The sequence below is a fragment of the Hipposideros armiger genome, unplaced genomic scaffold (assembly GCF_001890085.2).
Source record: "Hipposideros armiger isolate ML-2016 unplaced genomic scaffold, ASM189008v1 scaffold_24, whole genome shotgun sequence".
NCBI classification, from domain to species: Eukaryota; Metazoa; Chordata; class Mammalia; order Chiroptera; family Hipposideridae; genus Hipposideros; species Hipposideros armiger.
Window position 1 is genome coordinate 2,919,127 of NW_017731374.1, and position 10,196 is coordinate 2,929,322.

At 48.3% G+C, this 10,196-nt stretch overlaps 1 protein-coding gene across 1 annotated transcript in view; it reads right to left on the bottom strand.

The window, feature by feature from the left end:
• The window catches only part of EPB41L4B (erythrocyte membrane protein band 4.1 like 4B), a 117,325-nt gene that overhangs the window by 58,996 nt on the left and 48,133 nt on the right, over nt 1-10,196 (bottom strand). The window contains exons 7-13 of the mRNA XM_019635862.1: nt 9,396-9,516; nt 8,236-8,323; nt 7,988-8,076; nt 7,607-7,676; nt 7,337-7,506; nt 4,904-5,013; nt 2,498-2,528 (exon numbers count right to left, since the gene is read on the bottom strand). Coding sequence (XP_019491407.1) covers nt 2,498-2,528; nt 4,904-5,013; nt 7,337-7,506; nt 7,607-7,676; nt 7,988-8,076; nt 8,236-8,323; nt 9,396-9,516 — 679 coding nt within the window. The remainder of the gene's footprint in view (nt 1-2,497; nt 2,529-4,903; nt 5,014-7,336; nt 7,507-7,606; nt 7,677-7,987; nt 8,077-8,235; nt 8,324-9,395; nt 9,517-10,196) is intronic.

Consider the following 10,196-nt stretch of genomic DNA (forward strand, 5'->3'; position numbering starts at 1 on the left):
ATTAAGCCGAGAAGGTTCCAGGCTCCTCGTTGCATGGTCCTATTTGGATGGACTCTGAAGTATAATTACTCTGGTCAGAACAATGGGCTGCAAAGGTTGGTATAAAACATAATGTGTTTCATACGCAAGCTCGGCCTCTATCAGAAAAACCACACACACAGCACAATCGTCGGGCTGCGTTGCTAGGGCGGGTGAGTTTGAAATCAAGGTTTATTGCTTCTCCAACAACGAGAGGGAAACATATCATTGTTATGAGTCTTGCTTGGGGTCTAAATGGCTCTGTGTTCCAGTGTTCTGAGAGGGCCAGTGCACGGAGCCCGGCTCCAGGCCAGGTTCACCTCCAGCTGAATTGCATCGTGAAGGTTAAGTGTTCTACAAGGTGCTATTTCTCTGGTATCACCTCTGTAGCCCAGAGCACAGTTCCATCCCTGGCTCCCACAGCAATCCTACTCACCCTGGATCCCATAGGCTGCGGAGAGCAATGGAACAGCTGCAGACAGCGGTTATTAGCTCGTTTGTTCCTAAAGGGTATATTTACCTGGGTTTTTATTTATTTATTTTTTTTGGTGGAGATTTGTTTTGACTCAGTTTTGGTTCCCAATATATGTAATCGCCACTAGACACTAAGTGGAAAATGTAATTATATTAGGGAAAAGCAAACAAAACAAGCACTTCCTTAAGAGAGCGAAGGGAAGAAATGTAACTCACAAACCTCTGAGAATTGAAAGCAAGACACGTTGACAGGTAGAGAAAGGTGCAAATACTATTAGCAACTCCCTGCCACAGGGGTCCTGGAAAGAGGGCAAACCTGAAGGCCTAAAACGAGCCCATGCAGGAACCATGCAGCCCCCTCCCACCCTTGGCGGGGCAGGACATGATGCACAGCAGTTCACCTGGCCCCCTGGTCCCCTTCATTAGATGCTGAGAGCTGAACCCAGACACAGACTCAGACACTTGGCCCCCAGCAGAATGGCACTGCAGGTAGAGTTCGGAATCAGAGACATGAGGCTGAGTCTCCACCTGTGTGATGCAAGGGCCCGGGTATGTTCTCTAGACCCTTGGGGTTCCCTGGGGGGGGGGATGAGCAGCAGGCATGGCCCCTCCCTCCCCCAGGAACTCCACTTTCATCCTGTTTTCTATGTCAGGTTTCTTCTGCAGGGTGAAAATCTGAGGCTAAACAAGTTTGAAAACACGCTGATCTAGTCCAACCTCCTTGTTTTCGAATGAGAAAAAGGAGGCCCAGAAAGGGGAAACCAAGGCCCCAGAGCTGGGTCAGAGCCTAGCTGGGGCTAGGTGGGAGGCCTCCGGGTCCCTCGGCCAGCGATCTCACCACTACCCGGGGCGCTGGCTGCCCGTTCCACCTCATGCCATGCTGTGTGCACTGTCCAGAGTGCACAGCACAGCCACGTTATACTGATAGCAAAGACCACCATCCCTAGCAGCCGAGACCTGTGCCTCCGACAACTGAGAGGCTCACTAAACTGGGCTACGACTACTCCGTGGCTGGAGCTTGGACACAAGAGTTGAAACAACTACCCTCTGTGATTCTCTAGCACGACAGCTGTCCACCTAATACGTCAAAACCTACATAAGAAAACAGTTGTTTGAGAGGCACATACAAGGCAGGACAGTGGTTCTCACCTGGGCTTCACACTAGAATCACCTGGGGGAGCTTTCAAAACTACAGATGTCTGGGTCCCACCCTCAGAGGCTGTCACTTAGCCTGGGGTGTGGCCTGGCTGAGGGGATCCCATTGTACAGGAAAGATCCCCAGAACACCTGTGCTAGGGAAGGGGCCACGAACTACTCCCCGTAGGCCAAACGTGGGCTACCTGCGACTGGGGGTCAAGTTTCTGGCACACAGCTGTGTTTATTCATTTACGGATTGTCTGTGGAGGCTCTCGTGTTCCAGCGACACAGCTGAGTACTTGTGAAAAGAGACAGCATGGCCTACACAGTCTAAAATATTTACTATGTGGCACTTGACAGAAAAAGTCTGCTGACTTCTGTGCCAGAGGTTTAGTCTTGTGACGAGCACTTTTTCCTGCAGGAATTCCAGTAAAGGTGTTTAAGAAAGGCCTGCTATGTTGTGTGACTGTGAGAGCTGCCCGTCACTGAGCAAAGCCTGCCTCTGCGCTCACGCAGCTTTGGCTCGAGAGGACGGCCTTTCTTTCTCATCACTGCCTGCAGTGCCATTAGCACCGTGTGCTGTACACATTCCGATCGCCTTTATCACCCACTGTTATAATAAACAAAGCACAGAGCTACTCAAACAAGGCAGCCGTGTTCTGTAAAAAAAAAAAAACAGTCTTGGAACATTCTATTGTGTACTTATGGAAAGCCATGGAGATGGTATAGCCAGGCAGCAGAAAAAGACAAAAAAAAAAGATCAGGAGACTCACCCGGGGGTTTAATTGTATTAAGGAGAAAGTCAACATTGAAAGTAAATATCATAATTAGAGAAAGGAGCTGTACCCCAGAGCCTGGGGGCACTTACCAGATCTGAGCTGCTATCACTGGGTTGCTTGCTTTAAAAACAAAACAAAACAAAAACAGAGATATGATATCTTAGAGAGCTTTATCACTTTTACCATGCAGTTAACAATGACCGAGAAAGAGATTTCTGGATCTAGGAGGAGCCTCAACTCCAGGGGGCAGAGTCCTCTTCGCCTTGGCTACCTCGCCTCTCTGGAGGGAAAGTCAGTGGCCCTTCCTCGGTGCCCTGCTCTCGCCATCACTCAGCGAAGCCTCACTGAGCACATTCCCAGGGCCAGGCACTCTAGGATACAGAGATGAGAGACACAGGCCTTGCTCACAAGGAACTCGGTTTTGACACGAGAGACAGAGAGGCATGAAGGTGACCAAGGCTGAACGAGGAGCATGCATCTCCTGGAGAGCTCCGGGTAGTCCCTGCCGCCTGGGGCAGGGGTGTGAGTCTGTGGAAGGGGCCCTGCACAGAGGTAGCGCGCATTCTTTGAGACTCCATTTCGTTTTAAAAAGGATGCGGCATTGGGAAACCATTGGAAGCTTCACAAAGATGCCAGAACTCGGGCCGGAGAAAATAAAGGAGGAAAAGGGGAAGGAGATCAGGAAGGGAAAGCGGGAGGGAAACACAGGAGCTGGAGCCTGGACGCGTTCTGAAGCCATCGCGTGGGGTCAAGCCACAGGACGCCACTGCCCTCTGCGGCAGCCACACCGACAGGTCTTTCCCTTTCAGCCTGAACGCACGTCCAGGGCCTGGGAGCTTACTACTGTCTTCAGATAGCAGTATTTTGGGATAGTTAGCAAGTTCTGCCTTACACCTGAGGTATTTCTGGGCAACTCTGACCCCAATGGACCACGTGTACAAGCATAATGCTTGTCAGGGAGGTAACACAGCCCTTGGGAGAGAGGGAGTGCCCACCCCTCACCATCCCCCCACCCCTCACCATCCCCCACTCCTTAACGCCTTTACTCCCACTTCCTGTAATCAAGCAATCACCCTTCACCAACCCACCCTTCTCTAGGCACACCTCATCCTCTGGCGTTGTTTTTTGTTGTGTTTTTTTTTTTTTTTGAAGGTGAGGTCAGCATTTCCTGGGCTCTGGGTGTTTTTGCTCCACTAAAGCAGCCAAGAAGTCTTTAGAGAATTTGCAGCTGCCAGGCTATTGCATAGTTGGTCCATAAAGGAAGGAAAGAGTGGAAAACACACGGTTAAAGATTCTAGAAGGGGAACGTAGAGGTGCCAGGGCCCACCAAGGACCACCAAGTCCTGAGTTACACAAGAAAAAACAAACGGAATCATGAGTAAACAATATGTAGGCGGGGCTAAGGGAGCTGAGAAGGCAGAGGCCCCGCTATAAAAGCACCCACAATGTAGTGCTACGCTGGGTATCCTGAACGGAGGAGAAACCAAGTGTGGACAAAGTTGAGCTGCTAGACAGGACCTGGAGGCTGGGTTTAAACAGAAATGAGCCTGGCTGGCTCACTCCCTCACTGAACCTGAACCTGACACCAGCCTCATGCTGTAATCAATGACAGACAAGGCTTGGGGAGTTCCAGAAGTCGGGGAGGGGCAGGCGTCTAGGGCCAGGCTAAGTTCAAGGGCAGGGTGTATCTGGACTGCCCCCTGGGAACTGAACCTAATATTTAAAATTTGCTTGTATGTGGTCAAAATTCTGGTTAGCATGAGACTGATGTCCTCGCTTGAAATTCCAAGAGGGAGCAGAGAAAGGACTGTTTTTCCCGCCAAGACACAGTTATCATCGTCCAGAGACAAGCAACGTGTTAGCCTATGATATTCTGAGGTTCCTCGTCCAAAAGAAATGAACAGGCACGAGAAAAGAACTATGGAAAAGGGGCAGATGAAAATGAACACATCCAATGGGAAAGATTAAAGACAGGATATGTCACAAATGGCCCCATTCCCATCAGGAGAATCCCCCTGGGGTGTTTTGGTTTTTTGTTTTTTTTTTAAACAAAGCTTTGGAAAACTCAGAGATACAGAGAACAAATTGATGGTTGCCAGAGGAGAGCGGGTGGGTGGATGGGTGGAAAAGGGGAAGGGGATTAAGAAGTATAAACTTCTAGTTATAAGACACAGGGATGTACAGCATAGGGAATACAGTGAATAAGATCATAATAACTAAGTACAATGACGTGGGTACTAGACTTACTGTGGTGATCACGTTGTAGGGTATATAAATGTCAAATCGCTATATTGTACACCTGAAACTAATATAACATTGTATGCCAACTATAACTAAAAATAAAAATGTTAAATTAATAAAACTTTTAAAAAGCTTTGGAATGACAGAGCAGAACAAGTAGATAGTTCCTTCAAAATCTGCTTTACCAAGCTCCTTGGGGATTAACCAACCGAACTGTAACGCAAAATTCCAAAGGCAGTAGGAAAACACACAACCTTTGAACGTCGAATGTCTCCGGGATGGATAGCGTTTACTGGGCTTCCTCTCAAAGGTGCTGGTTCTCCGTAACCGGGCGCCATGTGTGGCTTGATATTCCGTCCGCCCGCTGGAAAGTAAGTATTTTATTGCGTTCACCAATATCAGAATATCAGTACATTATACATATTTGAAAGTGAACTTTTCTTTCTAAAAAAGCTCCAATGTCAATTTCAACTTACCATGACTCATCTGGGAAAGACACGCACTACACTTCACCTTCCATTTGGAAATACAATCACCTTTGCCAAACGCGGGCCGTATTATAGGGGCAGGTAAGTCCATCAAAGGGCAGAACCTGCAATTTAGGTACCAGCCACTTGGCTGCACAAGCAGGTTCGAGTACTTGGAACATCTGACTAAGGGAGCGCTGATTTGCACATATAACAACCTTTCACAAAACACATTATGTAGACATTTAAATCTTTTAAAAGGCTGTTATCAATGACCACTTAACTAAGCCTTGGCTTGCCTCGCTACGCCAAGGGAAACACTGTTTCTTTCACCGACGCTTTCCGCATCTCCACCAACGTGCTGCCCAGCTGCGGCTTCCAGGAGGCACGGTGCTGCCCTCTGATCTGCCCCTGCTTCATTCCAGCCGCTCTCAGTCCATGCTTCTTCATATAGAAGGAGCCACGTGCCACCTGCTCTAAGCGCCTCCAGGGGGCAACCTCACCTCCAAACTCCCCTGCGTTCTCACTCTTTTCTAAGCGCAGAAGGGAGCCTGGTCTGGGCCAAATCCTGGGGGAGTTTCCTCTCAGGATGGAAAAGCCTGCCTTGGCAACCATCCCAACGGTCCTTCCCTCCGCACTTCCACTAGAACAGACAGCAGCCTACCGTGCGAGTCTCCGCTAACCTTTGTAGGTCTGACATTCTCCATCCTCCCCAGAACCCTCAGTCCGTTCTCAGAAAGGACTTGTTTTTCTTCCCTCCCTTGCAGCATTTAAAAGTACATTCAAACCAAATAATTCTTGAAACACAAGTGCACAGCCATTTCCTTGCACGGCAGATACATTTGAAATGAGCACATCTTTTGGCATTTTAAACCGAGTTCAAGGACATGCCATGTGTGGGTAGAGGTTATGAAACATGTGAAGTCTTAGATCTTGCAACAGCTATTCTCAGATCTGTAAATGTGCCTCAGAAAGCAACCTTGGGAGTACATTTCTAAAATGCACATTCCCAGGCCTTATGCATACACGCACATGTGGGCACCCATAGATCCTGATTACAAAGGTCTTCTATGAGGTCATCAATCCTCATTTTTAACAAACACCCAGGGAGTTTTCATGCACTTGGAGAGACATGGTCTCAGAATCATAAGTAAAAATATATCAGAATATAGTAGTCTCTATTTTCTCAGGGTCTTTTCAGATTCAAATACTTACTGAGCTTAACCTGGGCCACTCACACATCCACTGACACCTGCTCTCGTTCTTAAACGTCACCACATTTCTTGACATTGGCATGTGAAAGGCGATAGGGTAGTGGTTAAAAATGTAAGACCCAGATGGCCTGGGGATGAATCTCGGCTCTACCAGGAAGTGGCTGTGACTTCAGATAGATTATGTAACCCCCTAGGCCCTCATTTCGTTATCTGTAAGATGAGAGATAATCAGAGGGCCTATTTTCTTTCTTTCTTTTCTCCTTTGAACAGCTTGTACTTTATTACCTATGCAACCCTGCCATACCTGCCAGTTGATCCCCCCTTTCTCCAAAGTATCTTCTTGCTATCAGTCCCCTTTTAGGGACACTGAGCTGATCCTTTCTCCCCGCTTTCCTTCTAGGGCAGTGGAGTCCCAGGAGCAGGCAGTGGGCAGGGGCAGATGTACAATTCATCATCACAGTCCTATTGTAAATACCAGGAAGAGGACCTATCTTCCTAAGGCCGCTGCGAGGATTATGAATTGGCACATGAAAAGCTCTAGAGCAGTGCAATGGGCACAGCTTTCCGCAGTGACGCTGTGTCCTGTGTCTGCGCTGCGCAACATGACAGCCACCTGCCTCGTGCGCACTGGGCACTTGAAACATGGTTAGTTGACACTGAGAAACTACAGTTTAAAATTTCTTTAATATTAATGAATCTCAACAGTCACATGTGGCCAGTGTCTCCTGTATTCGACAGTCTGGTTCAAGCTAAATGTCAGCTATTCCTAATTTTATAATTATTATTATTATTATTATTATTAATTATTATCATCCCCATTTCATCAATGAAAACAAAAGTTGAAAGAGCTTCTTCAGTGACTCAATTAAAGCTCTGATTTAAGAAAGAAGCAGAGATGGGACTTCCAACTGAAGCCTCTGGACGCAGCTCCATGGCTCCACTCACAAAAAACATCACTGCTGCCCTCCTTTGAAACATGCAATCATGACGTAAAAACACGGCCTACCTGAATCGGAAGCGGGACCCCAGCCTGATGAAGTCCGACCGATTTGATTTGCTATTTCCAGGTGTGCGCAGTCGGAAGAATGCGTGATGCTCGACTGCACATTTCCAGAGGTGCTTGCAGGTCCTGGCACTGTCCAGCCGGAACACGAACGTGTGTTCCTGCTCCCGTCCCTTAATGGTGAAGCACAGGGGTCTCGTTTAAATGGGTGCTTTGGGACATTGATGAAGGACTGTTGACAGCAAGTAGGACAACCGGGGGAGCAAGGCTTACCTGGTCATCATCCTCCACCACCACCAGTGTCAATTTGCTCTTTTTAAAATCCATTTTGGTAATTTTAGGCCTGGTCGGAGAGAAAACATTTTAGAAGTGCAATCTGCAGGAAAACTACCTACCCATCCGCCAGCAGTTTCCTTTCTACGTTTACAGCTTAGATTTGCGAGACAAATCATTCATTCATTCAAGTGTAATTATCCAAGAAATTTCATTGCCATTGCCAAACACCCACGAACACACGAGAATGGTGTGTTGTGTGTGCGTGTTTTTTGAAATGAATCTGGGTGTTGCAAATATTCCCTCAAGAATCATCCATCACATAGAATTCCACCACAAAATAGGAAAAGACATTTTGAATATTAGACAAAACTAAATTACCAAAAGAATAAGCCTATTTTGTTAGCTCCTTCAAAGATTAATATGCCTGTCGGGGTCAGTCCAAGAGAATATTCACAGCCATCTCTTCCCTACAAACAAACGAAGTGACAATCGGTAGAGGGTTCTAACAGGTCGTCACAGAGCAGAATGCAAAAACAGTTTGCTCACCACGTTACTTTGTTTGCACACTGTTTACACATGGCTCAGCCACAGCGAGACCCCATTACTGAAACGCACACAGCTCTTACCCTGACAACGTGCATGTCAACCCCATACATCTCCAGCCACTTCGCTTTATTCAGATAGGAGAGTTCCGCCTGGGCAGGGCTCTTTCCCCTTTGGAAAACCAACGGAGATACATGTAAACGGAAATGTGTACACCCCCAGGATTCTGAAGGGCACAGCCACAGTAAGGGGTTTTATGCAGCAAGTAAAGGCACGAGGGACACCAATTTATATGAACACGGGAAGACCTCCAGAACAGACCGTTAATTGAATAGGAAGATGACAGAGCAGCATTTAGAAGAGGAACACTTAAGGGAACCATTTTTTGGTGTCTAGATACGGGTATGGATATGCAAAGGAAAAAGGCTGAACGAATACGGCACGGGGCGGCTAACAATGGCTGTCTGGCCGAGGAGGGTGGGGGTGTGTCTGCGCAGGGGTGCAGCAAGGTGACTGCATGCACACATTCTTATGCTGTTTCAGTGGGATATAAGAATGCACCAATGTCCCTTTCCATTTTTGTATGCCCTGCAGAATGACTGAGGGACGACAGGAAACCGTGCTAAGTTTCTGGGTCCAAGAGAGACGTGGAACAGGCAGAGTTTGAGGAAGACGGGCGGGGAGGGAAGAAAGGCTAGTCTGGGAAACCTGTGAGTAGAGGCAGCACAACAAGTCTTAGACTGGGGTGTCTATGGGGGGAGGAAAGGAGGGAAAAGCCAAGAGATAAATGACAGGGCTGGGTATAGCTGCGGTGACCACCTGTCCTGAAATAGCATGCTGCACACGCATGGTTCTCAAATATGAGTGTCCCTGGAAAGGACGACAGGGCATATTTCTAAAGGGTTTCCTCCAGAAGTTCAGACCATGGACAGAGGCCCAGGTGTGCGGAACGGATCAGGGCAGCACCGCCTGGCTTTCTGAAGGAGGCCGGGAGAGAGGCCGCAGTGAGCACATCAGGGCCAGGCTCTATAGGTCAGAAAGAAAACAGGAGCGTGCGCTGGGTCTTACTGTGCATCTCTGAAAAGAGAGACACCGCGTGGGCCTTTGGGGGAAACAGGACTGAAGCACAGGGCGGAGGTGACGAGTAGGAGCTGCGCATTTACAGTCGGGGAAAGAATCGGGACAGGCACTTACAGGGGACAAAACAAATACATCAGAATGCTAGACGGCAGCATCAAGGTACCTGCACTCTTTCCATCTCTGGAAGATGTCAAATTCCATCGCTTCTGTCTGATTTGGGATGAACCGAAACTCAGACACAAGCTCTGGCGTATGTTCCGGAAGCTCGCACTCCCCAAGTTCCGCTGCAAGTTTCATAAGAGGAAGAAAAACAGGCGACATTGAATGCTTCTCGGTAACTGCCGTAACTAGATCCAAAGGCACTGGGCATGGTTCGGAAACACAGGTACCCCTCATGGATAACGCTCTCCTGTCAGTAAGACCTCGATCCCACTCCATACCCACATGTATGTTCAGAATCCCCAAGAACCATCCTAATACGCCCCCTGCCGCCCCCATGGGGCAAAATACCATCACCTTAGTTATTATTCTTTCTCCCGACTATTTCTCCTACCCAGAGAGGCCCTGATTATATTTCCCTCATGAAGTGGTAGAGCCAGAATTTGCAATAAAAGGCAACTGCAGGAACTAAGGACCTGGCCAGAAATATCCATTTAACAAAGCTCTTGAGAAGGGTGGGTCCAAGCAGCACTCCAGGGTCTGCAGTGCTGGAGAGGACCAATCAAGAATTCAGGACATGCAGACTCTAGGGGGAAAGCATGTTAGGAGGGAGAGGGAGAGAGTGAAGAGGGAGGGCAGGAAGGAGGGAGGACTGGTGAGAGGGCTGCAGGAACAACTACAGCAACTCAGGCAGAACCTGAGAGGAAGCCGGCCATGCAGAGAGGAGCAGCCATGTGGGCAATCCCTGCAGAAAGCCCAAAGCATGCCAGCCACACACACACACACACACACACACACACACACA